The sequence below is a fragment of the Strix aluco genome, chromosome 5 (assembly GCF_031877795.1).
Source record: "Strix aluco isolate bStrAlu1 chromosome 5, bStrAlu1.hap1, whole genome shotgun sequence".
Classification (NCBI taxonomy): domain Eukaryota; kingdom Metazoa; phylum Chordata; class Aves; order Strigiformes; family Strigidae; genus Strix; species Strix aluco.
The window spans coordinates 48,691,149-48,709,187 of record NC_133935.1 but is presented as its reverse complement, the minus strand read 5'-3'; the positions used below and the strand labels follow the sequence as shown (position 1 = coordinate 48,709,187).

Genomic DNA, 18,039 nt, shown 5'->3' with positions numbered 1-18,039 from the left:
AATTCACCTATTTCATACACTAAATTGTTTAATAAAACCTTCAGATGGTGGTAATTTTTATTGATTTACTAGCATTGCAGAAGATCTTGAAAATGTGTTATTTAAGTTTTAATTTGGTTTATAGTTAAAACGGCTTTTACTTTGACCAAAAGGACCTATATAGTTTCAACTAAAATTTGTTTACTTTGCTATTGAGATAAAGAGATTAAATTAGTATTTTTTCCATCACATAATGAAATATTTTCAGCATTATCATAATTAGTTATTCTTCATAAGAAGTTTAAAAAAAACTTGACATTGGTGTTTCAGCTACGTTGTCATCTTTACCATTAAAAATATAAAATTTGCATTTGTAGCTTTATGTAAATATTTCAACAATACTTTTACAAGAATGTGGGCACTCATGATAATTGTCTGTGTAATGCATTGCATGTATTTCTACTCATCCACCATACAATTTTTGAGACAGAGGTCACTTTTACAAAAGTGTTTTTTGAAATATGCTAGGGAAGACCGTGTACTTGTTGCTCAGGTTAATAATCTTTGTAGTCATTCTATATCATGATCTTGACTGCATGGCAATTATTTTTGTCCTGAATAATTACATAGTCAATAATTTTGATTTGTATTGCTGTGGCGTCTAGAAGCTTAAGGTGTGTCCTAGGCTCATCAAGTTTAGCAAAATACAGATGAAACTTTAAAAAAAAAAAAGTCTTTCCTCCCTAGTTTGTTGCTGGCAGATTACTGGGAGGAAGAAAGATTACAAATGGAAAAGCGATAACAAAACTACAGATTCTGTGATGAAACAATTATTATCTTGTTATACAACAAGTTCTACTTTTTTTTCTTGTAGTCTTCTAATTTTAAAGAAAATGAGTTAAGGGGTAGGACAATTAAAATGATAAACTGCAATTAATTGAAGCTGATAAGTACTGATGTATTTTTGTTCCCCAATTTAAAACGAAATCATCTAAAATGTGGAGTATTTTTTATAGGACCATCATTTAGAATTTTTAAAATAAATACTTCAATAAATTTTGTCACAACCAAGCACAAATAGCCCTCTCGCATATTAATTCTGGTTTTACTAGATGTTTGTTACTTCTGAATTTCCCCTAAACTGATGTACAGTGAGGCAGCCTGTATACATCAGTTGAAATAAAATACAAATTCAGTATGTTTAATGATATTTCTGTCTTTTTTAGTGGATCAGATGTTCTGGGAAGTTATGCAGCTGAGAAGAGAGATGTCACTAGCAAAACTTGGCTATTACAAGGAAGAGCTCTAAATCTTTTTACTCTTGAGCATGCATGAACTTCATTGAATATACATAACTAAAATCGCTGAATCTCTTTTTGTCATTTGATATTTATTTCCACAAAGTGGGTCCAGATCCTTCTCCTTTTGCAGATTGCACTAAGAAGTACTGTGATTGTTTTAAACTGACCTATGCTGTATATGCGTACATATAATACTTAGTTGAACAAATGTGGTAAGCACTTGCAGGTGTATTAGTGATTGTAATTAACATTTAAAAACAAAACTGATTAAAGTGTTAGTCTGAAGCAGTGTCTGTCTTCTATTCTTTGTGATGTAAAATGATGTTAACCTCCCTGATAAGTCATTTCATAATGTAAAACTGAGATGTTTTTATGAAGAGGTAATAAATGCCTGATGTTTTCTTCATTGTAGTGTTTAGATACATGTATCTAGCTTTTTAGGCATGTATGTCAGTACATGCTAGGAGACAACTAGGAGAACGTGGAATTCTTTGAAGTGCTGCTTTCCTGGTTTTTTTCATTTTTAAAACAGTGTAAGAAGAGAAACCTATGTAGTGAAGACTCAACAGCATAATAAATCTGGGTATCAGTTCTCTCTAAAGTAGCGTGCTTTTCAGACATCAAGGAACAATAAAATTACCTTGGTCACTCTGGTTAGAAATTGGTCCTGACCCCATCTAACTGCTAAAAACTTTCTCTTCCCCTCTAATTTTCTTTCATTAGAATTTTTAAATTTAATTTATTTTTCTTCTGCTTTTTTGGGATTTCCAGTTTCCAGTGTTTTATACATCAGTTTCCCACAGCTGTCCTTGAAACTGAAAAATACCCATTATGTGATTTCTTTAACATGCTGGTGATGGTTTTCCATATAATGTTACCACTTTCTTCACACACACAAATTGCTACAAAGAGAACCCCAAAAAGGATCATGGCTTCTTAAGGAAGATGTTTTTTCTGTTCAAGTGCTACTTGGGCACTTCAAGTAGTACTTTTTCCCTGGGCATAGTCTAAGCTGAAAGCAGGCAGTCGATTAGGTTACAAGGAACATAGCTGTGGGTAGGTGGTAGACTTGCTGTGTAAAAGCCCTTTTGGAAAAACACTAGGTCTTGATCATGACAGCCATTTATCAATTGCAGATAAGCGCTTAAAGCACTGGCAGGTAAACTGGCAAACATCAGAAGTAAAGGCGAGTTTATATACATAGCTGGTTCTTTACCAAAAAGCATCTTGGTGGATCAGATTTCTTTTGTTTAATGCAGAACAAAAATAACACACTTCACTGTCTTACTGGAGTGTTCTCTGTTTTTACAAAAGCAAATAGAAGGAGCAGTGAAATTCAATGCCATGCTTGTGTTGCTTGCACGTTTATGTGCCTGAAAACACTTTGCAAGCATTGGCTTTGACCAGGCATTTCAATATTAAGATTAAAACAAACAATGGGACCTAAATATTTTACTAATAGTGGAGTATGTCCAGCCTGGGCTATTTCAGTACTGATTAAATATTTTTATTAATCTCCTATCACGGGGTACTAGTTTCTACTGCAGAAACCTGGAAGAATTCTACCTTCAATTGTTAAAAGGTTTTTTATTATTTCACTAATGCTAAGGAAGTCTGGTTTTACTGACTCTCAGAAAACAAACTGTATTTGTTGGCATTATGCTTTATGTTAGGCTCATAAATGCTTCCTAAATGGTTGTTAATCCTTAGTTTACGTAATGAAATCAAACAGTTTCCAGGATTAGCTAACAGTAGGAAAATGATAGCTGGTAGCTGCTGCTATTCTAATTTAATAATCCTTTACAAGTGTTGCTCATTCAAGCAGAGAGAAGGGTCCTTTCTATACATGATAGTGTCCAGACATAAATGGTATCTAAAGTTTATTATGCTGGGGTGATTTTCTTGTACATAGGGTACATCTTTGAGGTCCCTAGTATCTCAGTGGTAACGACTGACTCGATTACATCGACGTCTTGTGAATACTGATCGACTTGCTTCTGTTGTCAAGTCCCTTCCCTGAAATTCTTTTCTATATTTTTGATATAACTTTTCATATATCATGATACAATATATCATGAGAAACCTGTGTCACTGTGAGTGCCTGAGGCTTGTAAAAATTGCGCAACAGTTACTTGTCTGGTGAATATAACTACTTCAGGAAATGGTCTTGTTTCAGATTTCTTGACTTCATTGAAGCTTTTGTTCATAACCAAATGCCTCTTACAGATGCCTACTCAAAACATCTGAATATTTTTCTCCTCTTTGCTTAGGGGTGATAGAACAGGGGCAATTTTCAGTGCACAAAGATCAATTGAAGGACAGTGAAATAGGGTTTGCTACTAGCCTTAAAAGACCTTTGTTCAATGTTCAGCTTTCCTCTATGTTTTTCAGTGTTACCTTAGACAAACAGGTTAATCTGTAATTTAGTTTTGTTAATCATAATGTAGAAGTTCTGCTTCCCTATAATTAAACTGCTGTGATACACAGTTTTTTTAGAGCTGTTGTATAGTCTGATGCTCAGCTGCTTAAATGGGATAGTACACACGGCAAAACTGGTGATGGCTTTGCTCTTGCGCTTTTGATTGCTGTTGCTTTCATCAGTAGTATTAATTACATCACTTGTGTGAAAGTACAGAGACAAGATAAGTAATTTTTATTGCTGCATTTTTTGCGCATGTGTAATTATGGTTAGTACTGAGACCAAAGGTCCTTAAAACGAGGACATTAGACATACTGAATGGAAGAATGCACATCACCACCATCTTGCCTCAAAAGCCTTGTCAGATTCTCCTTTACGTGTAGCAGAGTTTAGGTATAGCCCTGGCTGTAGTTATGGAGGAATGAAATCAGCTGGGACAAAGTCATTGAAACCTGCAACAAAAACTGATGTGTTCCTTGGCATGTTCATAATCATCTGGAAGAGAGACGGTGCGTTATTCTCAGTGGGACTCTTCAAGCAGCAGGAAAGCAAAACATTTTCTACTGGCTTTACATGGATGTGGTGGGAGAAAATGAGGCCTTGCAGCAGTTCTTTGAAGGTAAGAGTCTATTAAGAGAGTCTTAACAATTTTTGGTGACAGCAAAGATACAGTAATTGGGGTTAATTGAAGAAGAAAGGAGGAAGAAAAAGAGCCCCGAAACCTAAAGCTCTATTTACACAAAGCTATCACGTAAGGTGGCACCAGAATGAAATAGTACAAATGGTACAGACGCGGTGTAGTGCCTTTTCCTTTGTGCTTCAGCCAGAGAAGACCAAAGGGAAGGTGGACCCAGCAGAGCCTGCAGTACCACCGTGGTAATTGCCAGGAAGGAAAACTGGGAGGTGGTGGCTAAGATCTCCTTGCAATTTATCACTTCTGAAATCTTAGTGATTTTCATGAGGCTAGAAAGCTCCCTCCCTGCTCTGTCATAACATGTCAGGTTAAAGAGGGGTTTCTTTCCACTAATGCTCTTTGGAAACAGCCTGATTAGAATTGGTAAAATGGTATTCGTGGCAGTATCCTTGGGATCCTTCTGAGAAGTTAAAACTCGGAGTGATTTTGTCTTTTGGCTGGGATTTGTCCTTCTGACTTTTTCCCAAAGGCATTTTACATTCAGGTGGGTCCCGTTAGCCTTTCTCCTACCACACAATTTACCTTCTAATAGACTCCATAATAAAACTGCATTTCTCAGGCACTGCCATAATGTGGTTCAAAATGGCTATTCAAAAGCTTATGTATTTTTTACTTTTTTATTTTTTACTAAATCTTTTCTTTCCCTTCATCCAGTTCACACTGTGGTTTTCTTTGTTTTAATATTAACCTTTCTATTCCAAGCTTCTTTCTGCATTTGTTTTCGTTCTATTATCTGTGCAAGTATTCATGTGATACTGATCTCAAAGTAACTTGGAAAACTATCTTTTCTGTTTTGGATCATGTGGACAATTTTTATTTCCCTGCATTTAATTTCCATTGTGCTTAATTAAAGATTAAGGAAATTAAAGATTCTCCAGCATTGATCAAGAAAATGTATTTAAGCCAAGACATTTAAATCAGTGAACCACAAGCTAGGGCTGCTAGCCAGCAAACGTGTTGTTCATAGACGTTAGGAAATTCATACCATGTTTCTTAAGTTCACTTTAAGTCATGGAGATCAAAAGCTAACAAACTTTCTTGGCTTTGCTTTTAGCTACGTGATGTTTGTTTTTATCAACCTGTTTGTTCAAGTACTGCATTGCATAGCTATTAAATACTCAAAATAGTGTTGGATATGAATTATATAAAAAAATTTATCTCAATTTTTTTTTCAGAAACTGACTTGGAAAATGACTTTCTAGGGAGTATGGGTTAGGTTCTGTTGGTTTTTGTGATAGTGATACCTTGACAGTAGAAGTTATCAGAGGTTTTAGCTGTATGAGCTCTTCAACTAGAATTACTAATTGTAATTCCAGAATTACAATCAGTAATTTAACCCTTATTAGAAAGTACTTGGTAGAACATCTGTCTGGGCCAGCGTGAGGGGGAGAAGCCCTGTTGATTCCATTTAATTGCAGGAAAAATGAAACATCTTGGGAGGTTATGTTCCTTCAGTAATGTGTGGTTCTGCTGTGTAGTGCTACAATACGACTAAAGGTCTGCTAATGCCATGCGGCATGCAGGGATGCTGTTAGATGGCTGAATTTCATTGTCTGGACACTGGGATTAGGTATGTGTCAAGACTACAAGAGCTAATTGTTCTTTCAGCACGCAGTAGCTAGGCTCCTCTTGCTGTTAAACCATAGGTAAATCTGAAAAGGGAGCTAGCTGATTCAAAATAGGGTTTGCACTCTTCAAGCAGGGGTTAGCTTCACTGAGTATCAGGCCAGCTTTAACTGGTGGCCTCTCCAGTTTAGCACTACAGCTTGTGGGTTAGCTTTATAATAACACGTCATGAGGCAAGAGCAATAATCTGCTTGTGCTAATTTGGTTGTCTCTGCGATTAGTCATAGTAGCATTAGAACATTGTCTGTCAAGGCTACAGAAAAGCTGAGTCCTGCAATACCAAGTGGAGAATGCCACTGCTGAGGAAGCCTCTCTGCTTCGTCAGTGGTTCAGATTTGTCTCCCAAAAGCATCAGCTGGCAGCTAAGCGCATTTATAGATCTGTTTTTGTAAGACTATTTGAAATTCATGAGCAAAAAAAGGATCCCATTTTCCCCATTTCGTTAGTTCCTTACAGTGCTTTTTTTTTTTTTTGACACTCATTAGTAAGATAAACTTACATTTGCAATATTGAGAGGGGACAGTCTGAAAAAGGAGTTTTTTCAAGGAAAATGAGATAATGTTTGTTTTTCTGCCGATCACTTCTTTCAATAGTTAATAGACCTTTTAGATTAGATATGACTCTGGGATCTGACCTTGGCTTTTTCTTGTTTAAGTATATGGCTTTTCTCTTGCTGTGTGGCTGGTCTGGGAAGTTCTTGTATTTCCTGTTTCATTTCACTCCCACGCTAAAGATTTGATCTTTGATAGAAGTTTTTTCTATGATTTAAATTATTATTTTTAATTAAAACACTTGTATCTTAGAATCAGCTACTTCCTATTTGTCAAGGGAAGGTCAGAGCTCCTGATCAGCTCTTGTGCCTGCCCATGTGTAGCAGAGCAACCTGTTCTTGCTGACATTATCAATGGGTTGAAAAGCGTGAATGAAGGCTGACATAGTTATGCTGTTAAACTCAGTCCTCGCTTTTTTGTCGTTAGAAGGTACATTGAGGTGTCTGAAATATGTGTGTTTGGTCTTAGTGCTCTCTGTGATCTAAAGAGTCTCTTAGTGGAATCACCACTTCTCTGTATACTCATGCTCCTGCACGGATAACACAGAATAAATATAGTTTAGAGCTCTTGGTAAATAAATTAAGCAACAGAACAAACATGCCATTAAACACCTTAAAACCCAAAGGTGTCTCATATCATTTAAGGATGACAGATTGAAACAGGAATAAAAGATTAAATGAGAAATTTAAAATATTAACTGTAAGATTTGTTTCTCTGGCAAATGTTCCTTTGGGGAAAAAACATCTATCTTGACACAAGCTCACTCCTTACCATGTGGAGTTATATATATATGATGTTGAATAACCTAGACTGTGATACGTCTTGGCTGGCTGCAGTTCTGCCAGCTACAGCTGTTTTGTCCTTAACCCTTTCCTGTTTGTTGCTGCAGTGTGCTCGAGGTTCACGTCCATAGCTCTGCTGGCCCAGCACCTTTTATCAATGACTCCACGTCTATTCCAGTCAAAATGAACTGGACTATCTTGAACAGTTTAAATAATGACAAGTACTTGGAGCCCTTTAGCATGAAAGAAGTTAAGGAACTATAAGCTCCGTAAGTAATACTTACCTTAGTGTAAGCTAATGAAGTTCAGCTGGACTTTCCACTGAGCCTGTACATTGGAGTGCTGAGGCCTGTTTTAGTGGTAAAATCAGATGAAAATCAGTTGATAATTCTCAAGCAGAAACATTTCCCTTAAGTTGCAAGGGTTTGTAGCAAACATGAATTTTTCCTTTGAGCAAGCAGGTATTGCTGAGCACTGACTGTGTTCTGTATGCCATTGTTACATCTCAAGCTGTATTTAAGGGTTGTTCCCCATATAGAGAACCTGATGTTTTAACACTAATCTTACAACAAATAGCTGGATTTAGTTGGGAACTTTCTGGCATCCTTTTTTAATGTCAGGAAATGATCAGTTTAATATTGTCAATTCTAGAAGATTGACAGAATATTTTATTGGTTATGGACTGAATTTATGTTTGCAGAAAGAGCACCACAGTAGCCTGGTTATTTGGGTTCTCCTTTAGAACGTGATGGCTGTGGTTCAAGCCAAATTCACAACAGCGTGTACCTTTCTCTGAAATAGTTGCTCTGTTAAAGACCTAAAACTTACAGCAAGGAATCTCTGGTTCTCTGTCCCTCACCCTTCACTTTGCATTTAGATATTACTGAAAAGGAGATAACTGGTTTAAATGCAGACGTATGTAAGGCACTACATGGAAGTGTTGGGAGAATTAATCAAGGCAGGTTTTTCAGGGATTGAGACTGTTGGTTCCAGGACTATAGAGTGAAGCTCAGGAGCAGGTGATGAGAGCCTCCTGGCTGGAGGAAAGGAGGGGATGTCTGCTAAAGAGCCATATATGAAGTAAGCAACTGCCAGATTAGGAGGCTGGAGTTCAGGCTACTCCTTGGGGGCCCGAGGCTGGGAATAGGGACAGGCTAAGTGAGAATAGACAGAGAAACGGAAGCCAGTGGTAGAACTGATGGTTTTAGACTTCAGATTGAAGGAGACACAACAACAGACTACCAAGTTTATGAAGAAATGGGAAAAATAGTCATATGCTGCCTATGACTGCAGTCTCTGTTCTGCAAACAACTGTGTGTGAAACCCCAACCGCAGTACTGTCTTGGCCTTTCATCTTCATCAGTTCCTTGGGTAGCTGGCAATCCTCTGCACAGTGACCCTGAAGTTGAATGTGTTACCCAGTGCAGACTCTTCCCAGAGATGTCTGGACACATTGCGGCATGGAGTGTGGACTGGGAGCAGAGATCCCTGAGCACAAGCAGATAATCAAGGCTGCTGACTCCGCATAACCTCCTGCAGCTCTTAGCTAGGTGCACGGTTCTACGCAGCAAGCTGCGGGTTCGGGGCGGGGGGCCTCTCAGCAGAGCTTGTCCCACGACAAGCACACAGTTCTCTGCTCTTGAAGCCACCTAATGTCCAGGTGAGCTGTATCCATTAAGTACTTCCTGTGATCAGTTGGCTCTGAAATGGATGCCACCATTTAAAATAAATTTGCCTGTGATCCAACAGCACCTCCTCTGCTGAAGCAGACGCCAGTGCAAGCACATGGTGCCACTGACCTGGAAAGTACATTCATAAAGAAAGAATAAAGTTCTACAGGGCAGGCAAATGGCTCTTCTGTGCACCTGTATCGCAAACTTTCATTCGTGGTGGCCTATCTTCTTCCTGGTGTGCTTCCTTCTTCTCCCAGCACAAAATTACTTATTCCTTCCTCCTCCTCCTATCCATTTAACTGTTTATGCAAAGTGGAGAGATTAAGAGGGAATGATACATACTGCTGTTGTCATCACTTAGCAACAGAGCTGATCTCTGGACTGTGGGGTGCCCATTTGATTCATAGCTGTACTTAAAAGCACATGTCTCTGACCTTGGTCAAAATAAGGAATTCTCGATTTTGTGGTACAGGAAAAACACTTTGTATCTGACCTCTGCCCTCATGTTAACAACAAAATTATATCATTCTGCCTGTGGGCCAGGTAATTTGAACAGGAGGAACAGGGGGGTAAAAGGAGGAGAAGGTGACTGAATAATTTTCCTGTGGACAGCATGAGCAAAAGGAGAAGTGTTTGAGATTCAAGGGGTAATATCCTAAATTCAGATATGAAGAACAAAAAGATGAGAATTCAACAAGTTTGAGGGAGACTGCTAAGGAAAGCTTTGTACTCTCAAGCTGGTTTTGTGAAGTCCTTTGCTGCTACTTCAAGACTTTCCATGTTACAGTTTTGCTGAGGCAAGTTAAGTATGCTGCACCTATTGCATCTGTTCTTCTCTGATGTGCAGAGGACAGGTTTGTGTACAATGCCAGTACATTGGGATGCAAGGAGCTATGAGCAGCACACCTGCAAGTTGCTATCTCACAGTGAAAGGCTTCCAAAATTAAGTCTGCAGCAGCGATAAGCAAACAATGCCTAGGTAATCTGTGATCACAAAGCAACTCAGGAGATGTTTATTAGCAGCGTGAATTTATGCATTGAGAGACACACGAGGAAATTCCTGTGCAAGGTGGTGGAAGTGGATTTTTAGATGCTGCTTGCAGTTAAGTAACGTCTAAACACTGGATCAAGAAGGAACCATGTCAGACAGAGACATCAGGAAAACAACAGAAGAAATTTTGTGGTATGACTTTGTTCCATGCACACGTTTGATGCTAGTACAGTGAGAAGACAGTAAAAGCACCAAAGGCGGTTACTGTTCCCGTGCTCAGTGACAGCGATTAACCTTTTGTGTTCTCCCACTCCGCTGCAGAGCTGAGGGGAAATGGCCGGTGTCAGCCTGAACCACGCAGCTCTGGATGTACCAGCCAGTCCATCGTACCTTGCGCAGCCATGGGGCAGAGCCACACACAGCTCCCCTGCCTCCCTGGGGAGAGCACCAACTTCAACCTCCTTATCTTGTTTGCTTTCTGACCAGCCACATCCGTGTTTACGGAAGGCTTGCTGGAGAGGTGGGGAGCCTACAAATCAGTTCTGTTTGGCTTTTTTAGAGAGTTCCGGCAGACTTTCTACAAAGTCGCCATCAATTCCAGAGACTTTATAATCATAAAATCTGTTTATGGCTTTCAGTTAGCAAGCAACAAAGGACAAAGTACTCAACCTTTCTATTCATTAATATTAATACATTTAACATGTTAGTAGGCTGGGTTTTTTGGGAGAATAAAAGGAAGCCACCAATCAAGCATTTCTAAAGCTTTATTTGTGCTTTCTTTAAGCTCAGGATGGTGGATTTTTAAACTGAGTGTTTCAGAAAGTCACTTGCAGTACTAATGCAGAAAGCTGATCTGTGTGAGACAATGTCTGAGCTTTGACCCCGCCACCTGTTTTGATCCCAGTGTAAGAGAGTATGAAGTTATCTTCAAAACCTCTTTTTCCAGTTGCAGACAGGGGCCCTTCATCCTCTTGCTGTGGTAATTCAGTGAAGCCTTAATGCCGTGCGTGAACTGGTGTTTCCCTGGTGCTGCTCTGCCATCTTCATCTTACCCTGCACATCCTTAGTTTACTTTGCATTTCCTGCCATCCTTCCTTCCAGAGTGACTAAACCGGAATGTGACCCACCTGTTACATACAAGACTGGATAGATTTGGTTTTCCTTTATGTAGGAGAGTGGGCAGCGTTACTTAGTCTGAAGTACTGATGATTCCCACTGAATTCCACTCTTAATTTCTTTTTGATATTTTTAATTTTAGGGCAAGATGTCCATGGAGCCTTGGAGAATCCCATGGTGGATACAAGTATGTTGGAAGAATTCATCAGTAGTGATGCAGAGTTTGGAACTTTGTAAGTATTACAGCAATATGCACTTCCTCTCTTTAGCAGCATCTTTTAATTTGTTTTCATTAATGCCGTGATAAAATCTGAACACAACATTCAGACCTGAAATCTGAGTTTCAAGAGGACTGTGGCTCTCTTGATATTGTTACTTGAAGCTGTATAAGATTTAGAAAAACGAATTACAGACAGTAATGGAAATACGGTTGTCTTGTTCAACAATTGAATGAATGATAATGAAGTCTGGGATAGTTCACAACTGCTATGCTAATTGTGACATTAAATGCAAAGCTGTTATTTTAACATTCCTTTAAGTGCTGGTTTAGTGTTTATGTACAGAATAAGTGAGATAAGTGAGACTAATGTATAATAAATTGAGAGAATAATGTAAACCTCCCAGTTTGAGGGAAGCAGGGCTACTGTTTTCATCCTAATGCTTCATTCAGAACAGAGAAACTGTCCATTAATCTCTTCTAACTTTAAGAGACACAAAGGATCCATAATGCAAAGGGTCGTGGTCAAGGGTGGAAACTTATGCAGCATAGAGCTATAAAAGACTTCCAACCCAAATCTTTCATCCAGACACTGTCAGATGACTGTTGTTCACTGCAAAATATTATTAATGGGCTGACATTTGCACCTGCCAAGAAGCAGAGCAAGAGGGGATGTTTTAAAAATAATTAAACATGGGATTTTTCATTCTGGACAGACTGAGCACCACACGTAACAGCCCCTTCCAGTGGGCTAAATAGGCTTCTACCTGCTCTAAATCATGAATAATGAATTAGTTCTCTCTCTGCCCATGCTATAAAAGTAAAGAAGAATGAATAGGTTTTTGTATATTAATATACATAATCTTTTTTAGAGTGACTAAACATGTTTCAGATTAAACAGATTATTGAACTCCTCTATGACAACTTGAAAATATTATGCTTTTGCTTTTATAAAGCAAAAATAGCAGAAATATAGATACATGGACACTATTATGTAGCTTAGGTGTGTTAGAAATTATAGTTGTATTGCTATGAAGTATTTACATGAAATAAAACAGTCCGTAAAGCTACTGTGGGTTTGGAGGCTCAACAGGATTTTGCGCTGATACTACAGTCATACTTCATTAATTATAGGATTAAGGAGAACATGTACTGAATCATTAGATCTCTAAAATTATTAAGTATTTGTCTGTATTGCAGACTATTTGTGCATAAGCAGAATAGCATCTCATAAAGGAACTTCCCAAAACATATCAAAGGAGGAAAAAATTAAAAGCCTCTATAGATATATAAAATGCAGATTAACATAATGGCACATGCAATACTGAATGCAGAGTGCAATGAAAAGGGTGTGGTTACCACCAAGGTCTTGGCTGCAAATGGAAGGGTCCATTAAAGATTGTCTTGCATCAGACAGGTTGTTGGCGTTACGTTTATTCTCCTCTTACACCACATGTGAAGCACCATGTGATTTCTTCATCTTTTCCTACAGCAATAGCTTACTCTTGAGTGGTGAAAGGAGAAAAAGGGTTGCCATGTCCTTTCCTAAGTAAGCATTCAATTGATATACTGTGTCTTAATACAGAATCATTCAAGCTACAGAATATTTTTTTCTCAAAAAGCACAATACCAGTTTCAGTACAGTTCTAACTTGGAGACGTATCCCTATACCTCTGTACTTTATGAGTATTTTCTTTCTCTGAGAAAATGTCTCTGTACCTTACTGAAATACTCTTAACTTAAAACAGAAGTTGAGTACCCAAGGAGGTGTTTGAAACCAGGAACATGAACCAAATATGCAGAAGGAAAGTTTTAGACTTTTATGGATGTATCCTTTTAAATTTTCAAGGCACATTTGGAATTCAGCAGCTATGGATCAAATATCCCACAGGAAAAAATAATTAAAATATTTACTAATTCTCTACTTTTATTCAAAGTTGAAAACAATGTTTGGAGCAGTAGACACTGTATAAAAGCAGCAGAAAATTTGTTTTGAAGTAAATTAATGATTATTTTAATGTGGAATTTTTAAATTTATTTTTTTAAGAGTAATCATATAGTTGAAGGTAACCCAAAATGCAGGATTGTGGATGTGGCATGTTAAAAAAACAGTAGCAATACCATTATGAAATATGGAAGAACATGTCAAAAGTAATAGGTTGTGACCAAAAATGAAACTGTTCTCTCTCATGCCATTCAAACACAGAAATACAAAATCTGAAGTAGAAACAGTAGAATGAAAACCAGGTGATGGAAATTTTCCATTGATGCTTGAAAATATTTGCTGTGTACATGGGAACACGTGTTTTCTGAATATGAGGGTATCTATCCCTTTAAGCAATTTTATTTTATTCAACTTCTGCCAGAACGCTGGGCCTGAGTAAAGGAAGTGTGCCTCACTAAACTTCTGTCATCCTTCCTCTGCTCTAGCATTTTTAGCCTAACATGCACCTTAAGCACTTGTCTTTCAGGTAGTGATCCAGAGCACTGTTTGAATACCTGAAAGGGTTAAGAATCCATTTCTTGAACCTCCGTCTATTCCTAATGTAATAGAGGAACCCTCTGTAGTTCCTTTAAATGGCAGCAAGATGGCATAGGATTTTCTCTCTCTTAACCTGCTTTGAAAGCACCATCACGGACTGAAAAACTTGAAATAAATCAGGAAAGATGTGACAGACCTGTGTCCTCAGCTGACTGGAGACAGAAGCATGGCTCTCTGTAGTGGTCTGCTGTTGATTTAGGACGTTCCTATTTTCAATGCAGAAGGAATGAAGTGGGTTTGCTACGTAGTGTGGGAACATCTGCTTGTTGCTGTGAGCTACTTGTGAAGGATTTGGCCTGGCTTAAACTATGGTGTAGTTTCAGGTCTCACTTTAAGAGAGCAATCCTTTACAGTGTCTAATAGGAGATAAATCCCCCGCAATCTAGGAGGAGATAGTGACCTACTGCATCACATAGACACACACAAGTTTATGGGACCGGATGGGATACACCCGAGGGTGCTGAAGGAGCTGGCTGGGGTGCTCGCCAAGCCGCTTTCCATCATTTACCAGCAGTCCTGGCTGACCAGGGAGGTCCCGACAGATTGGAAACTGGCCAGTGTGACGCCCATCTATAAGAAAGGTCGGAGGGATGATCTGGGAAATTACAGGCCTGTCAGCTTGACGTCAGTGCCCGGGAAGCTGATGGAGCAGCTCATCCTGAGTACCATCACACAACACATGTGGGACAACCAGATGATCAGGCCCAGTCAGCATGGGTTTATGAAAGGCAGGTCCTGCTTGACAAACCTGATCTCCTTCTACAACAGGGCGACCCGCTTAGTGGATGAGGGAAAGGCTGTGGATGTTGTCTACCTTGACTTTAGTAAGGCCTTTGACACCGTTTCCCACAGCATTCTCCTGGTGAAACTGGCTGCTCGTGGCTTGGATGGTCACACGCTTTGCTGGGTAAAAAACTGGCTGGATGGCCAGGCCCAAAGAGTTGTGGTGAACGGATTTAAATCCAGTTGGCGGCCGGTCACGAGTGGTGTCCCCCAGGGCTCGGTTTTGGGGCCACTCCTGTTTAACATCTTTATTGATGACCTAGACGAGGGGATCGAGTGCACCCTCAGTAAATTTGCAGATGACACCAAGTTGGGTGGGAGTGTTGATCTGCTCGAGGGTAGGGAGGCTCTGCAGAGAGATCTGGACAGGCTGGAGCGATGGGCTCAGGGCAACTGTAGGAGTTTCAATAAGGCCAAATGCCGGGTGCTGCACTTGGGCCACAACAACCCCCAGCAGCGCTACAGGCTTGGGGAGGAGTGGCTGGAGAGCTGACAGTCAGAGAGGGACCTGGGGGGGATGGACAGGTGGCTGAACATGAGCCAGCAGTGTGCCCAGGTGGCCAAGAAGACCAATGGCATCCTGGCTTGTATCAGCAATAGCGTGGCCAGCAGGGACAGGAAAGGGACCTTACCCCTGTACTTGGCACTGCTGAGGCTGCACCTCGATTACTGTGTTCAGTTTTGGGCCCCTCACTACAAGAAGGACATTGAATTACTCGAGCGTGTCCAGAGAAGGGCAACGAAGCTGGTGAAGGGTCTGGAGCACATGTCGTACGAGGAGCGGCTGAGGGAACTGGGGTTGTTTAGTGTGGAGAAGAGGAGGCTGAGGGGAGACCTCATCGCCCTCTACAACTACCTGAAAGGAGGTTTCGGAGAGCTGGGGATGAGTCTCTTTAACCAAGTAACAAGCAATAGGACAAGAGGGAATGGCCTCAAGGTGCACCACCAAAGGTTTAGACTGGATATTAGGAAGCATTTCTTTACAGAATGGGTTGTTGGGCGTTGGAATGGGCTTCCCAGGGAGGTGGTGGAGTCCCCTTCCCTGGAGGTGTTTAAGAGTCGGGTTGACATAACACTGAGGGATATGGTGTAGTTGGGAACTGTCAGTGTGAGGTTAATGGTTGGACTGGATGATCTACAAGGTCTTTTCCAACCTTGATGATTCTGTGAGAAGCACTGTAAGTGTAAAAGCAAAACAGAGTATCACAGGGAGATATAATACAATATCATCAAGCATATGTACCAAAGAGTAAATAATGAAGAACCTTCTTTCAAACCTCAGGCATGTGAATGTGCTGAGCTGTTGGAAACAAGTTGAGAGCAAAGCTCTTAGTGTCAGTTGTACACAAGGAAACACTCACTCCCTGTCTGAAAATCAGGAGAAAGCTGCACAGTAAACTATGGGCTGGCATGTTCTTGTACAGAGCAGTGTGTTTGAAGTTCTTTAGAAAGGAATCAGGAGACGTCATGTTTTCAGAGATTTACCTGTTTTGAGTAACAGCAAACAGTGAACAGTAAAAATCACATAACACACTTAAATTGTTTGGCTTTCCATGATGACCTCTCCAAGGAGAGGCGTTAAAACATAAATCTCTCCTGCTTGCTTGTGGGATTTGGCAAGGATGTGTCTGCGGACCACATGGAATTTCTTGGTTCCCAGCCAGGATTCCTCTGTCGTGCCTCCAGTCCCCAGCTCTCGTAATGACTGTTGGAGTGTAACCGCCTTCCCCTCCCCTCCCCTCCCACCCCATGCCTCTGCACCTGTCATGCTCCCACCGGGGGTTTGAAGGTGCTGTGCCACGCAGGGGCCTTGCTTCACACCAGGGTGCCAAGGGCGTTCCTCCTGAGCGCAGTGCTGACTGCCAACAACCCTGAGCTGCTGCGGAGGCGGCCCTGCTTTCCAGTTCACAGGACGTGAACTGGGAGATGAGCCTCTGAGGAAAGCAGCCCGGCTCTGCCTGAATTTGGCTCGGCGCACGTTGCTCAGCAGGCGGTTTCATGGCAGGTGACCTGGGTACTACACGGGGCGCTGCGTGGATCTGCACTTCGTGAGCAGCCTTTGTCGTGGGCAAGAGAGCCTGGACTCAAGACATTTTTGTTACCAGTTAACACAGACTTTTGATCACTGACTCGTATATTGAGAAAAAGAGAATATAAACAATTAAACACTTAGGGAAACACCCTTCCTCCCCCTCGCCTCTTAATTGAGCCGTTAAGGCTCAATTTAAACGGGGCACTTCTCCCTCCTTCCTACTCCCCTTGCAGCCGCCACGCCTCACACTCAGCCCCTCCCACTGCCGCCGGGGAGGGGGGTGGGGCGGTGCGTAACGGCTTCTCCTTCTTTCTCCTCGTTCTTTACTCGTTTGTCCCCGGCTCCAGCGTGGGTCGCTCACGGCCCGCAGTCCCCTCGGGTCTGCCGCTCTCCTGGGCAGCGGCCGCGCGGCTGCGGGAGCGGGGCGCCGCTGATTGGCTGGCTGAGGGGCGGCGGGGCGGAGCGCTGCCGCGGGAGTGGAGCGCCGCTGATTGGCTGGCTGAGGGGCGGCGGGGCGGAGCGCTGCCGCGGGAGCGAGGCGCCGCTGATTGGCTGGCTGAGGGGCGGTGGGGCGGAGCGCTGCCGCGGGAGCGAGGCGCCGCTGATTGGCTGGCTGAGGGGCGGTGGGGCGGAGCGCTGCCGCGGGAGCGGGGCGCCGCTGATTGGCTGGCTGAGGCTCTGGCGCGCGAAGGGTCGCGGGCCGGTCGTGGTCGTTTCCCCACAGCGCGGCCGCCGCTGCCCGGACCCTGCCTGGTGCACCCTTGCGAGTTGGTCTTTAGTCAGGTTTTAGCAAGGCGTTGAGATTCTCCCCGGTAATAAACTCAGGTTTAAATAAATAACCGGTCAGTAGTGGTGTTTGGGTTAAAACACGACTGAATGGCTTGTCTTCTGTGAGGAATGAGGGTGGGGTTTTTTGGTTTGTTTTTGAAGCTATTCTTTGAGGAGGCTGTTGGGATGGACCTGTTAGTACTCTTTATTTTCAGTTCTTTTGTGATTTAGGTATAGAAGATAGTAATTATTTGTCTCCCCCTATGTCCTTCCAGAACTGGAAGACAGTAGGACTGACATGAGAGAAGGTAGCTTGTCACCCATGGAAACCCCATGTTAAGCTTCTGGATATTTTTGGTAGGATTAGAATTAGGTAGAATAGAATACAATTGCCATATATAGAATTATTTGCCTCGTTTCAAGCTGGACAAGTGCACTTCCCACCTGTAAGGCAGCCCCTGCTTTCCTCTGCACTTGGGCTGGCTCTTGTGGTGAGCAAGGTGCTAAAATGGGACCTGCTAGCATCTGATAGAGACTAAGAGTGCTGTGGCCAAACTAAGGTATT

At 41.5% G+C, this 18,039-nt stretch overlaps 2 protein-coding genes across 5 annotated transcripts in view; both read left to right on the top strand.

The window, feature by feature from the left end:
* The window catches only part of RAB3IP (RAB3A interacting protein), a 34,326-nt gene extending 32,761 nt beyond the window's left edge, over nt 1-1,565 (top strand). For all 4 annotated transcript variants that reach the window (XM_074827250.1, XM_074827248.1, XM_074827249.1 and 1 more), the window contains one exon: nt 1,206-1,565. In XM_074827250.1, coding sequence (XP_074683351.1) covers nt 1,206-1,288 — 83 coding nt within the window. In that variant the 3' untranslated portion in view covers nt 1,289-1,565. The remainder of the gene's footprint in view (nt 1-1,205) is intronic.
* A 2,667-nt stretch (nt 1,566-4,232) lies between these two features.
* Nucleotides 4,233-18,039, top strand: part of MYRFL (myelin regulatory factor like) — a 49,068-nt gene continuing 35,261 nt past the window's right edge. The window contains exons 1-2 of the mRNA XM_074825444.1: nt 4,233-4,318; nt 11,275-11,365. Coding sequence (XP_074681545.1) covers nt 4,273-4,318; nt 11,275-11,365 — 137 coding nt within the window. The 5' untranslated portion in view covers nt 4,233-4,272. The remainder of the gene's footprint in view (nt 4,319-11,274; nt 11,366-18,039) is intronic.